Source organism: Carassius auratus, chromosome 19, assembly GCF_003368295.1.
Source record: "Carassius auratus strain Wakin chromosome 19, ASM336829v1, whole genome shotgun sequence".
NCBI lineage: Eukaryota > Metazoa > Chordata > Actinopteri > Cypriniformes > Cyprinidae > Carassius > Carassius auratus.
In genome coordinates, this window is record NC_039261.1 from 12304003 (window position 1) to 12322718 (window position 18716).

The following is an 18716-nucleotide window of genomic DNA, read 5'->3' on the forward strand; positions in this document are numbered from 1 at the left end:
TTTTCATATCATTAGACAAAAGCAACAGTATTAATTTGCAGTAGTTGTATAGTTTATCATTGGATAATTGGTCTTTACACAGACTGTTTATAGCTGCTCAGAGGTGGCATGAATGCATTTACACAGCTAAAGGTTAAAGGAAGATTATGCTAAATATTCTGAGGGTTACTTTAAAAAAAAAAAAAAGAAATTTTTTAAAATAAAATAAAAAGTTTATGAATGTAGGGATAATAATAATAATAATGCAAGGGGGTGATAATAAAATAATTAAACAATAACTTACAAGCCTTTAAAGACTATAAGGAAAGTTAATCAATGCTATATGCTTTTGCTGAAGCCATTAGCCTATATTATTTTCAACTTTCTTTTTTTTTTTTAAATACATTACTACAAAACATTTTGAATATAAGACGGAAAATAATAGATCTGTCAATACATTCATCATGGCTTTAAAAACATCACACGCTATAATAAACCCTGGGCTAAGGTCACTTTCAACCACTGAATGGTTGATATTTCACACCAGAAATGTGGAAAAAGCTTCACGTGCTGTGTTTAACTTCTGAAACAGTGTTGAACCTTAATGACTTTACATGGCTTTACAACGCAAATGCATGGGGGTCTTTTGGATGATCCACCCTAACCTCACTAAAAAACCTGAAGTAATGAGAATGGGGTGTAATCAGCCGTTCACAGCCTGTGCAGTCATTTTTTTGACAACACGAGCCAGGCGAACAGACAGTGTATAGAATGAAAGCGAGTTCTCATCTCGCTTTGCCAAATCAAGCTTATTTTCATCTCTGAACAGAGAAGCTCGGCACACAGCGAGACCTTGTCAAGCAACACATGGGATGTAGGCGAGCAAGCGGCCTTCATATCTAAGATCCCAAATGCATCACAAGGAGGTGAGCACCGTTTTTTCACCACAGAGATCATTTCAATATTTAATGCCCTTTTCTAAAGCTAAAGTGACGTGGTCGTAATCCCATTTGCCGATGACTACAGTGCACCAGCACTGACGCCGCTGCCGAAGAAATGCAGCGAGACCAAAATAAGGTTCTCCACAGTGATTCATGCAGAAGGCACATCTAACACCTCTCTGGCAGCAGAGCCGGTGTGTGATCTGACGGCTTCCAGAGCTTCATTCCATGACCCTGTTTTCCTAAAGCCTGCCGGAGTGATCCAAACTAATCCCATCCTGCACCCGGAGAGCGAGGCAGATGACACCACACAACAGAAGCCCACAGACAGTATGAACTATAAAACAGACGCACATCATGAATGAGTAATTGAGAATGACTGCGGGGCAGAGCGCATGGTGAGGAGCATCTTGGCACGAGCGCTTCCTCATACCCAGCTGCACATCTTCAAGCCAATCAGACAGGCTGCCAATGACACCTCCACCGTCTCTCTGCGACTCCAACATGGATGGAAAGAACAAACACACATTTGGAGGGTGAATGAGATTATTTTCCACAGTAACACCCAAGTCAAGTGGCGGGAGTGTGTAATACGGCGGAAAAAAGATTGCCAGGGGTTGTCAGCTGTTGGTAAAGAAAGACGGGCACACTTTGGGATGTTATTCTATGGCTTTAATGTGTAAAAAGTCAAACATGAAATCAATTATACGTTAAAGGAACTTCTTAGATCTAGACATAAAAGTCACTACAATTAAAAGGTGCACTCAATAAAAAAATTTTCACACAAAGAAATGGAAAATGAGATGAAGCCTGCAGTCATATCAGTACCCAAATAAAAGCAGTTTTATTTGACAGGGAGTGATTGGTTCAAGTTAAACACTACTAACCTTATTTCAGAATATTTAAAAAGTCTTAATTTACTCACCTATAAAAAAAAATGACTTGCGCATTAATAAATTAATTGCTGCTGATTTTCGAATTACATAATATGGTGTAGCGTAACAAAACATATACTGTGTGCACCTTTAAGTTAGATATTAGACATTATTAACCATAATGCATAAAAAAAAGAACACCTTCATTTCTGATGTTAAGGTCACTTACGTCACAGTATAATGTTACCTGAATTTTCTCCCAGCATTGATACCATTTCAAAACATTGTTTCAACATCCTACCATCAGCAAAGTTAAACATAAAATACAATTAAATTAAAAATCATTAATTATTCCAAGAAAAGTGCATATTAACTACTGCTTTAACCAACCACACAACTTTTTGGCCATTCATTTTTCTGCATGTTTGATGCACCAACTTGAACCACATTTATATAGTGAAAGTATCATTCTTTGTGTTTGATATTCCCAGGATAAAATGATCATACAGCAACAGTTGTCTAAACAGGACTTAATGCCATCCGTACAGAATATCCTCTTTCCTGACCTCTTAAAGAAAACCCACTGTCAATTCTGAAGTTCTACCATCACAAACATAACGGGTTCTCAAAATTGTATCATCACATGATCAATCTCTCAATCATCTTCTTATCTATGGAGGCCCTGGAAACATCTGTCCAATCACATCATTAAACTAATTATACCCATGATAATGCTCCATTGGCCCATCACCTTATAAATTAATTAAATATATATATATATAAATATATATATATATATATATATATATATATATATATATATATATATATATATATATATACATAAACCAAACAAGAAAACTTCCCTTTCACTAATATTTTAGCAATAAAATGTCCTTCTTTGAAAAAAGGTGTAAGGCACTTAAAACATGTTAAATGTCTTAAAAAGTCTTCATTTGCTCACCTATAAGTCTTTCAAAACCATTTCTCTTTGTGGAACACAAAAAGAGATATTTATAAAAGCTGCTCTCTTCCATAGAATGAAAGTGAATGGTGGTTTTCACCCAATAACAACTTACAAAACCAGATTTCTACACAGAATATAGCTCCTAACTTTTATGGACTACTTTTAAATTTCAAAACTGCCATTTTGGAAAATAGCAGCATAAACATTCTTCAAACGTACAGTCTTGGAACAACATGAGGGTGAGTTAATGTCATTTCTGACTAAAAATCTACTTCCTATTTTCGACATTCCATCAATTTTAAGGACACCAGCAATTCCTGAAGTAATAAATAACCAAGAAAGCTAAGTTAATCAAATAAATCCATTGTAAAAGGACTTACAGAAATAATCATTCAGCATAGGGAACGGAGATGGCCAGAATTTAAGGTTTATATACACCACATTCTCCAAACTAACTAACCCAAACAGTTTCTCTACAACTTCAGGGAAATATGAAAAAAGTTTGGCCACTGCAATCTAGTATTTGCTGTGACATCCAGCTCTGTTTCGTCCCACAATCTTTTCCCTACAGCAGGTGAATGACTAGAGGTAGGCTGCCATATGCGTTCAGACGTAAATAATTATCACTGTACAACTGTATAAAAAGTGTAATCCAGCATCTCAATCACTGTATAGTGGGCTACTGAAATTACACACATATAAATAAGAGCTGATGTTAAAACATTGAGGACAAAGCAGGACATGGAATAAAATGGAGATTTTGGCACCATCTAGTGGTTGGAAAGACAACGGCAGCAGCGCCATCGCCAGCACCTGCTGCTTATCTGAGCCTAACCTCAATACTCAGCCAGAAATACACACACAACCAGTGCAAGCGAAATCTGACTTACATCAGGAACCGGAATACAGAGGAGTTTTGTAAATGCTAGTCACTAGTAGCTAAATATGTCAAGATTTTGAATAAATAGAAGCTAATTTGCAGAATAGCAGGGGAGGAGGAGACACCAGCAGATGGAGCTGGCAGCACTGACTGATTTAAATAACTCAAATGACCATCTTGTAACATGGTAATGATTGTCAATTGCGACAGAGAGACCCAGAGGTTATGATGAGCGCTTAAATACAGTGATATCTTGTTTAGCAATGACGTCTATGTGCAGACCAACCTGGAAGACTAATTCACCATGTGTTTCCTCAAGAACTTCCTGTGGGCTTTAAGAATACCAGTTTTGGATTTATGATCCAAATAAGGTCTCTGATTTTAAAACTTTCACATTTAGTTATACAACATATACTGATGTTAAAAAATTTGGAGCTTGTAAGAAATTTTTATGTTTTTTAAAAATAAGTATTTTATTTTCACCATTAAAAAAACAAACAGTAATTTTGTGAAATAATATTACAATTGAAAATAACTGTGTTCTATTTTAATATATTTAAAAATGTCATTTATTCATTATTCATTATTCATTATTAAATATTCTGTATTCAATGTCATATGATCCTTCAGAAATCATTCTAATATTCTTAATATGATTATTTGGTAAATCAAAGTTCAAAAGAACAGAATCTATTTGAAATAGAAATCTTTTGTAACATTATTAATTTCTTAACTGTCACTTATGGTCAACTTAATGCATCCTTTCTTAGTAAAAAAATAATATTTTCTTTAAAAATAAAATCTTACTGACCCCAAACTTCTGAACAGCAGATTATGTTGTAGCACACATACATTATTTTACATCGAAATTTTAGAGTACACTCATGGCATGAAAATGGAACGCTCTTCTCAGGGTTTTAGGATTACAAACTGAACAACTCTATTATGAATGATGAATTTGAATACACTATCCCAAAATTTTCAAATCGAATATGTTAATTCATTAAACATACTACTGTGCAAGTCATGTAGCAGAAAGGCACTAGCAATCCTTAACGGAGGAACTGGAATGCTTGATAAGCTGGTGTGAAGTCACATATGACATGCCCTTTGACTGTAGTGCAGGTGAAGAGTGTAGAGAGAACCTTTACTATGTTCTCACTTCAAAGAACCACTTCTGGAAGTCTGAGTCGGAGCAGGGCCGAAGAGCAGGGCCAGGGCTCCCAGTGTCAGTCCGGGGTACTGCCTCAACACACTTCTGCGTCTGCACATGGTAGAAAGAGCCGTCCTGGCAATACAGTGATTATAAGAAGTGTTAGACATCCAAGTTTAGGTCAGGGGTTTGTTCAAATACTATAAAGGCCTTTGGTGCACTAGAACAGAAAGCTCAGTCAATCTCGGTCACAGAATCACGCTGACGTCACGCTGCTCTTCAGGTGCTTGCTGTACTGGCAAAGAGTTCACCTTGCTGAATTAAAGATTCATTTCTTTCAACATATCTTATTAACCCCAAACTTCTGATTAGCAGTGTATATAAAGTATGTGATTATTTAGGATTAATTCATGCAATTCATTTGAATACAATTTTATTTGCATGCAATCAGGTTGTACTGACATGACTAGTGATCTCACCTCTCTGAACAGAAACTTCTGGTCTTCAGGCACAGCTTCCCTGGTTTTACTGCAGTGATTCATGGTGAGGAACGTGGAGACCGGGTCAGCCATGACGCAGCCTGCAGGGTCCCGCGTGTTATAACGGATCTCTTTGAGTGTGGAGTACTCAAAGAACTGTCACAGAAAGAGAAAGGAAGATGTTTACATACACAACTAGCTCAACACATCGTATTAAATATTACGGTTATCTCATTATAGTGTTTCTCACAGGAGTGCTCCTGTGGCTCAAGTGGTAACGCATTGAGTTAGCAGTGCAAGATTGTGGGTTTATTCCCAGGGAACACATGTTAGGTAAAAAAATGTTAGCCTAAATGCACTGTAAGTCGCTTTGGATAAAAGTGACTGCACCTTTAATGACAGACCAATCAAAACACTTTGCTGATGTTATACAGTACATTACTTGCCATTCATTGAGTATAACGCATTAGTGTGTTAATTAAAATATTAATTCACACAAGAGCTATTTGGTTTCTTTTATCGAAAAAGCGTGAACTACAAATAATTTCACTACATTCAAAACATTTTAAAAAATTGCTAATAAAGTCATAGTTTTTCCTTCAGCTAGAAATATGATTTTTGGTGAGAGAACAACACCACAAACTGTATTAGTAATGGATTTGATGAATTCTGTGATACTAACTGCTAGCATTTCATTGTGTAAAATTACAGCCATTTTTATGTCAATCGCATATCATTTATCAAGCTATAATTTAATAAAGTTGCCTGATCTCAACCAGAACACGTCTGAAGGTCTGCTATACCCTTTTATAGAAATACTTTCTTAAATTTAAACATAAGCATAATTTTTTCAAGTCTCAAACAGGACTGAACCAAATGTACCAAACCAGAAACAGAAGAGCGCTTCTCTTTTATTCACAGAGAGGATCCATTAGAAGAGTGTTGTTTTGTTGTACATATGGCTGATATTGTGCGCTGATGAGCCTCCAGGGCTCATCTGTCTCCCCACAGAGAGGGAGGAGACGGATAAAGTCACGCCGCTGTGCCAGGCGGCTGGAGTCTCTTTAAAAACAAGCGTGCTGTGGAGTACACAACACACTATTTTCTGCCCCATATCAGGATGCTGTCTTAATAATACATTAGAAGTGTAAGACACACTTTGATGTGTATTCCTGAGGACACATTACCATCTCTGTGTATTGTGTGGCAGTGAACACTAATTGGAGAGGTGTGGTTGTCTGTCATTACAGTTGAGAAAATTTAAGTGACCTGGTTTTGTCCCATGCCGTGACAGGAGTAAAGAATGACCCGGTGACCGGCCATATTATGATCATCAGGTGGGTTGTAGTCAAAGCAGTAGTTGACCATTCCTTTATTCTTCAGCTACGATTGAAAAGAGACAAAGAAACATTCAATAAACAGGGTCCTAAAGTCTATTTTTGCTTATTTAAAGGGATAGTTCACTCCAAAATGAAAATTTTCATCATTTACTCACCCTCATGTTATTCCAAAATCATAAGAAATTTGTTAATCTTCATTTGTGTTCCTAAAATATTTTTAATCTGATGTCCCTCCACTAAAAAAAATCTGACTCTTCATGGTTTATAATATGTTAATAAAAGCAATCTGTTTAATTAAATAACATTTAAACAAATTCATCCCTGCTGCTACAAAGCTGTGCATGTAAACAAAAGAAGTTTGTCCGTCCTCACCATGCCAAACATTCCAGGCCTGTCCTCTGGGACTTGAATGTCAGGGTAGATGTTCTCCAAGAACCACCTAAAATCTTTACAGCCGAGACGCATTCGGAGTTTCCGTCTGTCCGTCACATCACCATATGCTTCCTGAAACAAGCGTGAAAAAATATGAATATTTTACTACATTCAGTTTCTTTTTTGATCACAATTAATAAAATAGGGTATAAGTTAATAATTGTTTAAAATAGCATAAGGTATTGTGATACATTAATATACATTAAACATACAGTATACATTATAAAAAAATATTAATTAAACTGACATTAAAGAGGTCATATGATGCTTTTTTAAAGATAATTATTTGTGTATTTGGTGTAACAGAATATGTTGACATGTTGACATGCGTCAATGTTCAAAAAACACATTATTTTTCAAAAACAAAGCCTCTCTCAAAGTCCCTCCTTCTGACAAGCACAGTCACAAGTGCATTGTTATTGGCTGAACACCACAAGCTCTCAACGGGAATGTAATGGCCTTTTCCATAATTGTGAGCTTCATCTTCCAAAATAAATGTAAAGATGGTTAATAATGTCTTTTGTTTTACCAGCAGGTCAAAGAGGAACAGAGTCGCGTGACAGACACACTGATGAAGCTCGTAAGTTCACAAGCCACGGACGGATAATACACGAGACGTTTGAACGAGACGTTTTAGGGGGAGAGGCAGAATCTCAACTTTTATAAAGAATATCTCTTTGGATTTGAGACTTGAGAACAGCAACAGCTTTTATGTCACCAAGATGTTGAATTGCTTGTTTTGACACATATTTTGTTGGGTTTTCACATTGGTCTATATGACAGCTGTGGTTCTGCAAAGAAATTGGAGATATTTCTGAGATACAACAGGCAATGTTTTCTTTATAAACAACCATACATCCTAAAATGGAACTTTACATAGAAATCTTTTACTGAGACACATTTGGCTGCTTCAATCATCTGCATTCAGAGTTTACTTTTTTAATGAATTTTTCTGTCTGATGTGACGAGACAAATATTCGGCCCTGATGTGAATAAAAAGGAATGTGAATTTCCTGTGGGAATCCATCAAGAATAGGCAATAATAATTCTTGCCTTAGTAAAGACAACATGAACAGACTGTTTACAATGCTCTCTCTTCATACGTAACTGTTTTCATGAAAAACCAAACATCTAATCAGATTTTGTCATCTTGTTTTATAAGCATTCTGGCGCAATTACCCTACAGCGGTACACCACAAAATTGTTACATGCTGCAACATCCTGTCGCAAAATAATGCTGTAACCTCATCTCAACAAACAAGCCTGATAGAGGCCAAGTTCCTGTGTATGTTTGTGGCTGTGGTATCTCTTCATAACTGCCCGTCAGACAAGAATTACTGGTGAGTGATGGTCCACACTGATGAGGAACATCTGTTGGAGGTAATGCTCTGCAGTAACATGAATGACAAGAAGTGCACTTCTAATTAACCAGCTTGAAAGCGAATCATCAATAACGTACGGTGGTCCCGCTGTGAATGCCAGTCGGGTGGCACAACATCACACCCATTGATGATCGGTCTGTGATCAGGCTTCAGTCTCGACAAAGTCCTGAGGCGGCACGTACCGTCCAGCTACACACTCAATCAAGCGGCTGTCAAATTAAGCATTCTGATCATCTAGATCCATCACAGAGCCTCTTTTTGGACTGTGCCGCACAATCTGCAGAGATTTTGGCCATGAATAAAATATGCCATAAGACTCGGGAGGGTGAAAGAGAGAGTGATCCTCTTACAAATTTGCGTGGAAGTGGAGTATGAAGGTGGTCAAACCTGATCCACGCTGGCATGGCTAGTGTTTGCCTGTGGTTTATACCCAAAGAGAGAGAGAGCCTTATCTGCTGGCATCACATCAGATAGGTTTCGAGTTGGCGGTGCCAACCTGGCAGCATCTCCAAGGTTCAGACAGAAAAGAGTTACCCGATCTTTCACCAAGAGCACCTCTCTCTTTAACTACAGGGCTCAGTGGGGAGGTGCCACAAGGGCGGCTTAATGACAAACATTGCTGAAAGAGGTGCCACTTCTCACTGTAGTAATTTCACACCAAGCACAGAGAGGACCTGAGGAGTTTCAGTTCACCTGCTAAATGGCATTCATTTAGAGCATATCAACACATTCTGTGAAAGTGGGTGAGGATATATCTAGATTCGTGCAAAGAAAATGTGTGTCTTCCACAAGGGCTATGTAAGATAGACAGTGATAAATGTGTTCTTTGAAAACAAGCAGACAGGGAAACAAAGGCAGAGTTATGCAACAGACCGCACAAGTAGGCGTACCAGACGAGCATGTGGGCTGCGATGGTAATACACTTCTTTGAATTCGTCCATCCAGACTTCTGCCGCCCGCACACTGTTGGCCAAGGCCTTTCTTCTCGAGTATGGCGCTTGCTTCGGAAAGACGTGACCAACGTGAGAGCAAGGATGGATTTCCAGACTCCCTCCACACTGCCAGATCTGAAAAACACCAAGTCAGGAAACAGATTAGCGGTCCGTAATAATACATATTATGACAATTCCCCAGGTGTGTATTTTCTTGTACAGACCTATTTATACTGTGTGAGAAAAATATTGTATATTAAATAATTACAGAAACGGTTTTTGTTTTGTCATTATACTAAAGCTAAAGTAAATGATTCTTAAAATATAATCCAATGAATACTTCGGTGTATCTTTTTGTCCCAATTATTATATAGATAGATATATAATGCTGAAGATAAACATTGTAATTTTTTTATTTAATTAGAAATGTATTTGTATATCACTTAGATAATAAGCGTAAATATTGCTCCAAACTATTCCTTTAGCTGTAAAAGTTCCTGCCCATAGACAGATGCAGATAATAAATAGGCTGGTCTGTCATATTGCACTGACAGAGCAGCTGTCTGGTCTTTGTGACGTTCCTTGCTGAAATCTGGCTAAACATTCAGCTCCTGGCATTCAAGGTACTCAAAACACGAGTGAACCATTGCTGTCTTTGTAACAGTGTTGGAATCCTTCAGGGGATGAACTGAGTAATCAGAGGAATAATGAGTAAGTAAATGCTGCATAAACATTGAAGGTCGCATTAGTCATCATGCTAGCTGGCAGACACTTAATAAAGGCGCTGACTGACCTCTTAACCTCATATGACTCATCGAACCGTTTTCAAACTAGGTGACCATCTTCCCAAAGGCTCTCTCCCCTCAGGAAACAACAACTTGGAGAAAAACGAGAGGAACATTTTTACAGAAAAGTTCAACAAAATGCACTTACTCTGAATGAGAACTCCAGGTTCTCTCCACCCCACACCTCCATTCCTGTGTCATATGTGCCCAGGTAATGGAAGTACTTCTTATTGACTGCAAACAACCCCCCAGCCATTGTAGGAGACCTGGATCAGAGCAACAGACAGCAATATTTCTCTGCTTCTAACTTACAGTAACTTCCAGGAAAAACATAGTGTAGGGTGATCATACATCCTGTTTTTCCCAGACATTTAAAATGTCCAGCTTTTGGCTTTGTTTTGGCCTTTATACATTATATCTATGCATATTTGAATTGTTATGACCTTCTTTATAGATTCCACCTTCTTGCACACGATTGGTCAAACTACTTTTTGGTCAGTTTAGAACGGAAACATTTTTTAAAAAGTCGAAAATCTGACATTTTAGGCACTTCTTATTCAAGACATATATAGGAAAATAAGGAGATATGGTCATCGCACTTACATGCATGGTTTATTTGCATGAACTTATTTCATTTGGAGAAAAAACATAAAAAAATGGTCCCCAAAATGTTTCTGTTTTCTGAAATATGGCCATAAAGATGACAAAAAATGTTTTACTATAAAATGGTTTGCTCTGCTGAGTGCTTTTAACCTCTTTTATTGTGTAGAAAGCATTGTCATGATTCAGTAAATGCTCAGAACCTACTGATATATCAACCAAATCAGTGTCATGTTGCATTGTTTTTAAACTGGAATGAGACCAAGAATTTAATTTGCCTTAGTATTACAAACTGTTTTCCATTTGGTGCATCCATGAAGCACAGACCTGATGACATCAGTGGCAGAACTTCTTCGTTTCTGTTCATGTTCTGGGACAGTGTGCCATGTGAACACCAATCGCCAATCAAATCCTCCGATCTGAGGTTCTCCAGGGTTGCCCAGGTACTGGAAGGTGTTCCAGTCAATAACATCAATCACTGGACACACCACAGCTGAAGGCTCATCCTTTATTCTACAGGATTTAGAGGAGAGATTAATATTAATTCCTTACAAAACAAACAGTGTATGTAGCTTAGGTGTGACCTGAAAAAGCATGCACATTTTGTAATCCAAAAAAGCTCATTTATATACAAATTTGATGCATGTTTTAGGTTGGTAGAGGGTAGTTTATCAGTCTCACCTCTGGAGTAAAGGCTCCAACCAGCCTTCATGAGACTCACAGTGGCAATCGAGGAAGGTCAGCACTTCTCCTGTGGCAATGGACGCCCCCAGGAGCCGCGCTCGCACCAAACCCTCTCTCTTTCTTGCACGGATCAGACGCACCTTTCTGAGATTGGCGATGTAGTTCTCTAGAGGCTCCTTTAAATGATCTGTGGGTCAAATTCATGAGAAGTGCTCAGTAACAGCTGCAGGCCTAGAGGGAATAAGAATTTAGGACAGAAATAAAGTATGCTAATTGGCTGTGTAAAGGAACAACTTGCTGTTTCACCACAGGGTGGAGCTGAGACCGTTGTTGCTGTGGTATATCATTGATAAGAATCTGTTTTCAAACCTTGATAAATAGTTGTACTTGTGTGTGTGTGTGTGTGTGTGTGTGTGTGCCAACTTAACCATCATTTTGGGACAAATTTGTACCCCAAAGTGAGCTAAACCTGACAAAATCTCCAAAAACCTCCCCTAACCTTAAACTGGTTTTAAAATAAAGTAAACAAAGTTGTTGTTTTTTTGGTAAAAATGCAGAAAGTTTTCTGTAAGGGTTGGGGTTAGGTGTAGGGTAGGTGTAGGGCGAAATAATATATTGTCTGTACAGTATAAAAACCATTGCACCTATGTAATGTCCCCATTTAACGCGTGTGTGTAATCAATAATCTATTTGCATCTGTTTGTCATTGTTTGGTTAGAAATTAGCAAACATTTGCCTAAGGAAAAGTGTTTTTACATTTTTTTCTAAAGAAAATGGGAGTGATGTTTGTACATGCAAAACTTTATGGTAGAGCTATTAGCTATGAATATGGCAGCCATATTTATTTGCTAATGTGGTTGTTAGTCTTGTGGGTGGTTCCTAGATGTCTCAAATAAAAAATGCACCAAGCTTAACCTAATATGATTTTGTTACAGATGACCTTAATGTTTTAATAGACCAAATATGATCATTTATCCTTGGTTTATTTAGATTTTCTCTACATAAACAAGTTGTATCATATAATTACAGATTAGCAGTACCTTTAGTATGTTCATACATATGATCTTATGATAAGTTTGTGCTCAAAGTTAGCATGAGAAGTTTTCATTCAGACTGATACCTCGGTCACTGTAGTCATCCACCAGTATGATTTCAGTCAGCAGCAGGTCCGGCGAGGTTTCCAAGACACTGTGCACAGTCCGCAGTAGTGTGGACCAGGCTTCATTGTAAAAGGCTATCACTACTGATGTTGACGGCAGGCTCAGGTAGTCATACTTCAGGTTTCTACATCTGTATAGACAGATCTTGTTAGATTATGCCATGCTTGCTATATCGTCAGACTGCATTCTTGTATACAGTGGCATTACATGACTTAAATATGCAAAGTGTCTATGTAGGATTCTGTGATCTTAATACCCAAAAGTCAATTATATAATTGGCATTAAGGGACACATGCAACCACAACATATCATAAAACATGGCACAATATCAAATCAAAATCCAATTAAACAGTTTATAAACCAAAACTGCACCAAAGTACTGTATAGTATAAAAAAATATAAATATCACATACAATAAATAAAATAAAATATTAGCCTAATTGCATCTTAAAAAATGCATAAATTAAATAATAAACATCATGGGTCTACCTACCCTAGTGGTCATTATGCAATAAAAAAACAATAAATACAACACATTAAAAACTAGTAAAAAAATAAAATAAATAGTAATAAGGAAAATACTTAAGCTTGTTGTTTTACTTTTTTTTAACCTATCACAATAAAACCAATTGCAAATGTTTCTTTAGGTAACTATAACAATGCACACCTTTTGGATATGGGATGGGCCATCTCTTTATTGTTTGACTTCATTTTTAGTCAATGTGTCCACAAAAGAATATTTCAAATTTAACGAAAGGCGAAAGGCACTGGGGTAAGATAGGGACTGTTTACAAAGCATTTACAACTTCCATGCTTTGCTATAAGCCGGGGCGGGTTAAAACTAATAAACTATCATGCATATCCTGTTCTACGTTTGATGCTATTCAAACAAAACCATTAACCACCTTTATACAAAAAAATATCTGATAAACATCAAACAAACTTCAAACATTCCTGTGCAACAAGGGCACTTACAGTGGATTCCATCTTTCAGGCAGCCTGCGGTGTAATGATATCCTATCACTCACATAAGTGTTTATCTGGTGTTTGTTGATGCTCTCCTCCTCCTCTCGCTTCTCTTCTTCATTCAGGTCCAGTTTAACAGCTCTACCCATCTCTCCCAACGCATTTGTGTCTAGAGGAGGCTTCTCGTAAACAGGTTTCTTCAGGAATTCCTCGTCCAGATTTTTGGGCTCCTGAACTGTGACTTCTCTTCGACTCGCCAGTCCGACGTCACTGTGTGTGTTCCTATGAAACACTAAATATCCCACTACAAACGCCCCGAGAACGTACAGAATGAACTTGGGCCGACTCCGTCTGCCACATATTGCCATAATGTGTCCTTCTGGTGCGCCCTGGTTTCCTCAAACTGTTGTCATCCAATCTCACGAAAACTTCGAAAAAAGTTCGTCAAGGTAAGAGGATCTCGTTTTCAAAGTGCCAGATTTCATTGTAAGGTTGACTACAGTGAAGGGGAAGTTATCCTGGCAAACCGATAGTTGGTCATTTCATCTGTTGTTGAAGCCAACTGTTCGACATGAACGGCGAGAAGAGCCGGTCGCAGACGGGGAGGAGTTGAAAGCACATCCGTTAATGCGGACACTTTGCATGCGTTCGACATTAAACAACAGTCGGTCGCAATCTGGGAGGAGTGTAGAAGAAGCGTGAAGTCAAGACGAATGCTTTCCGCTTACGTATATCTATCTACAGCAACTATATAAAACTACGGAAGATACATGTTCCACTATTCATATTCACAGGCGTCAAAGTAAAGTATGCTTTATGCAAAACAGGAAAGCTACATTTAAATTTACATTACATTAAATTTATGTATTTAGCAGACGCTTTTATCCAAAGCGAATTACAGTGCATTCAGGCTAGCAATTTTAACATATCACGTGTTCCCGGGGAATCGAACCCCCAACCTTGCGCTTGCTTGCTTGTTGAGCTACAGGAACACATTTATTAGCTAACTTTTTTAATTAAACTCGGATTTAACTCGATATCAATTTAGATTGTGGAAAAATAATGCGCAGGTCTTCAGTGGAGGCCCAAATGATTTGAACGCTAATATTTTCAGCAACTAACAATGGTTTTAAATCAGTTATTTATATATTTTAGTGCAGTTTGACAGTAGGAAATATCTGTTTACATTTCCAAGCATTTATTTTGCCATTAACCTCTGAAAACCCAGTGAGATTTTGGTTTGCACAGCAGCCAGTGCTTCACATAGAGATCTTATTTAGTCTGTCTGAAATGATGTGAAGAAGAAGACAAATCTGAGACAATAAATAAAAAGGCAATGCCTCCAAGATGCTTCAAGAAACCAACCTGCAAAGCTACAGTAGCCTACTGTTAAAAGTTTTAGGCACTTCTGTTAAAATGAGGATGCTGTCAAAAAAACTCAACCTCCAGTAAACTAGTATCACAATCCATACAAGACCATTGCATCAGATATTTAAATAATCTTGTGAAAACCCTGAAAATAGCTAATGAAATTTGAGATCAATGCTATTTTATTTCGGACTCTGTGATGACGAGATGGTCATTGAAAGTGTTTCTTTCACTGTCAAACCACAATTAGATAACATTTAATGCTTTCACTTTTGCTTTAAAAAAAATGAAATTCACAAAACATTTTTTGTATTATTTTTTGTATTTTTTATACTGTTTATGTTATAAAATGTTTTATCCCTGATGTCAGTGTGTCCAGTAGGAATCCCTGGAAGAGAACAGTTCAGTGAACACATAAATATTCTTTAAATACATTCGCCCCAACATTTACTGGTTTTTAGCCACAGCCATACAGTGGCACGTCCTGCAGGTCTGAGCACTGAGCAGGGATGTAGATTGAAGTAGAGAGGGATTTGCGTGATCAGATTAGCAGGCTTGTTTGTCAGATAAGGCCAGCAGAACTGGAAGAGGCATGAAGAAAGAAATCCAGGTCAAATCACAGAGAGTCTTAGGGTTCACACACTGTGACAGAGCGCTAATCCAAATCCTTTTAGTGCATGTACGCTTTATAAACACAGTTATGACAAGATATAAGAGCCGGTCAACGTTCATAAACATTGTAATGTGAAAATCATTGTTAATATGTAAAATCATGTATGATTAAAATAATACTTACTCATTCACATTTCAGAACCAGCCTCACTTTTTAATAGTTCATCTTGACGATAGAAACAACACAGGACTCATGGTAGGGTTCACCCTTTCTTCTCCAAACAATCGATTTCCCAAATGTCCCAAACAGTCGGAAGGGAGCTTCAGCAGAGGGAGAGAGAAAGAAAAAAAACTGTCCAATCCTTGTACTTCAGTCTGTCCTTGACGTTTTTCTTGGAGAGAACTAGCTTCTTTGCTGCCCTTCTTGACACCGGGCCGTTGTCCAAAAGTCTTGGCCTCACTGTGTGTGCAGATGCTCTCACACAAACCTACTGCCGTTCCTGAGCAAGTTCACTCGAGACACGATTCTGACTCCTCCAGAGAAGACGGTCCTGGTGCTTAATGGACACTCTGGGACGTCCTGAAGACTTTTTTCACTGCAGTCGAACCTCTCTCCTTGAAGTTCTTGATGATTCGATAAACAGTTCTTTCTGGTGCAATATTCTTTGTAGCAATTTCCTCGCATGTGAGATCATTTTGATGCAACACGATGACAGCTGCACATGTTTCTTTGGAGGTAATCATAGCTCAGAAGAACACAATGGGTGCATCCGAAAACTGAAAAATGCTGCCTTCGGAGGTGGCATTCCAAGGTAGGAAGGCATCAAGACACGTCCGTAATCAATTGTCAGCTTCATTTCCTGTCTCCTGAGATGCCTTCATCTGGCCGGTTTTTGAAGGCAGCATAGATGTATCCTTCGCTGCCTTTGATATCCCACAATCCTGTGCGTTCCATTCTGTGAGAGTTAAGCCAAAAAATAAATGATGGCGTCTGAAAGTTGCGGTCGGTGGTCAGTTTTTTGTGTAAATGTATGTTTCTGAACAACGTTTTACACTTTTTATGTAATTTCTAGCGAGAAATTAATATTGCAGTAATGAAATATCCACTTAGTTATTACCAAAGCTCTCTATATTTTGCTGTAGATCATTAAACCATTACTCCGCCTCAGAAGCCTGTCCGAAATCAGTTTCTTGAGGTGCCTTCTGGAAAAACGCTGCCTGCAAAGTCATTGACTGATTAGACAGCAAGGCAGCAAGTCACCTGCCTAAGTTTTCGGATGCAGCCAATGATTGGAAGTGCTTCTTCCCTCCTTTTATAGCAATCAGTCTGCTTTTACAATCTATTTAGTATGATAGTGATTTCACCTTAATAGTACTCATTCACACTTTCACATGTGCTGCTGATATGATTAGTCAATTAATGTTAGCTGCTCATTTTGTGTCAGGATCAAAAACGGCCAATGAAGCTTTTAGCCGTTATTTAAAATGCATCCGATAATAATGTGAATGAACACCACAACTGCTTAAGCTGCAAACTTGATGTAACTGCCAAAACGTTTGGCCATGACTGTAGTGTATGTATATAGTGCTGTAAAGCCAATATTTGTTGTGTACACATCTTCAGTAGTGTAGATGTACTATTCAGTCATACTGTATACTGTATATGTGTTCATTCATGTAGACATCACTTTTCTCAGTGCCATATTACACAGTTTTGTCTCTTTTAAATGTGTGTTTGCATTAAATTAAATAAAAATAAAATTGAATCCATATAATCACTTGCATGTCATTAGTGTTAGTCTTTGGAGCATAATTTGTGCCTGTAAGAGTTTATATCATGATACAGTTGTGCATTTTCTATAGTGACCTGATGGATATTATCTAAATAAATAATACTAAATTACCAGAAAATAAATAAAACACTGTAGTAGCAATGATATTTTGAAAGTGCTTAAACTGGATCTCTATGTTAATTTAATGTGGAGTGCTGTATTAAGATAAAGATCATCCATATTTATTTTTGGACACATTTGTGTACATTCTGCTGAACCAGAGAAACTGGTTTCAAGTGAGATTGTAAGTTTAGTTTTCAACATTCATCTGGGTTATTTAAAATCAAACTTAGTGCTGTGAAAACTTTATGCCAAAGTTTTCATTTTGAAAAACTGATTGAGAAAGCCGTTTTGATTGGGCTGCTCCCTTTGATGCCATAAAGTTATTTAAAAATACAGGTTCCTGTACAGCTTAACAATATAAAACTAAAAATGTATGAATTACAAGATGATACTATGCATGTATTTAGTCACTGTCACTACAGTTTCTAGAAATACTGATGGGAATTAATCAGTAGTTTCTGTCAGAACTTTCTTAAAATCCATACCTTAATCTACATCCGCAAAAATACTGTACTATTTTCAAAAAATATTTATGATAAAAATTCCAGGCAATATTTTATAATTAAGATGTAAAATGATCCATGTAGCAAGCAAAATGTATGTTTATCCAAATGAATGTGTTTAATTATTGATTAGGCTGTCAGAGAGGTTAGATAGTAATTTGAGTGCCACAGGTTTTTGATTGAACACTCTTATTGTAAAAGATCCAAAGAGTGTTGTAATAATCTATGGTACACTGAACACAATGTTGCACAGTCATTTACCACATGCAGTATGAACACACAGTGTAAACCAGTTTTTCTAAAATGTCCAATCAGACATATGTCTAATATAAAGGCTGATACAGTATATACCTCTTAACACAATGGAAGTTCTATTGGGTTTTATAAGATTACTGATGAGGGTTGTGTAATAGATATCACTTTAATAGCAAACTGCCACCTATCTAAATGAACAGAACAGCTTTAAACAGAGGAAATCAAGTTGTTTGGACTACCACTGCAAGACCTCAAGGGAAATGTGACGAGTCCTTCATCTCTCATTGCCATCTTACTCATTGCTGCAATATTCCCAGAGGAACAACAGAGGCGTACATAATTGGCATCAGTTTAAGGGCATTCATCACGCACCCATTGCCCACAATCCAATCACAAGTTATAGGGGACAATATAGCTTTGTTTATGGATGCAGCATGACAATGTTCAGTGACCTCCAGGTTTATTTATGTAGTTGCGTGGCACACCTGGAAAGTGAAGCATTAAACATTTGAGCCTGACTTGGCAGAA

At 37.5% G+C, this 18716-nt stretch overlaps 1 protein-coding gene across 1 annotated transcript; it reads right to left on the reverse strand.

Annotated features, from left to right (window-relative positions):
* Window positions 1-4357: 4357 nt before the first annotated feature.
* LOC113119433 (polypeptide N-acetylgalactosaminyltransferase 12-like) lies at window positions 4358-14246 on the reverse strand. The gene is made up of 10 exons (XM_026288932.1): window positions 13565-14246; window positions 12550-12719; window positions 11427-11616; window positions 11073-11258; window positions 10294-10411; window positions 9319-9495; window positions 6987-7118; window positions 6544-6657; window positions 5275-5430; window positions 4358-4930 (listed from the first exon to the last, which is right to left on the reverse strand). Exons 1-10 carry the CDS (start codon window positions 13921-13923, stop codon window positions 4793-4795), a joined length of 1740 nt encoding a protein of 579 aa, XP_026144717.1. The 5' UTR covers window positions 13924-14246; the 3' UTR covers window positions 4358-4792.
* Between the last annotated feature and the right edge of the window lie 4470 nt (window positions 14247-18716).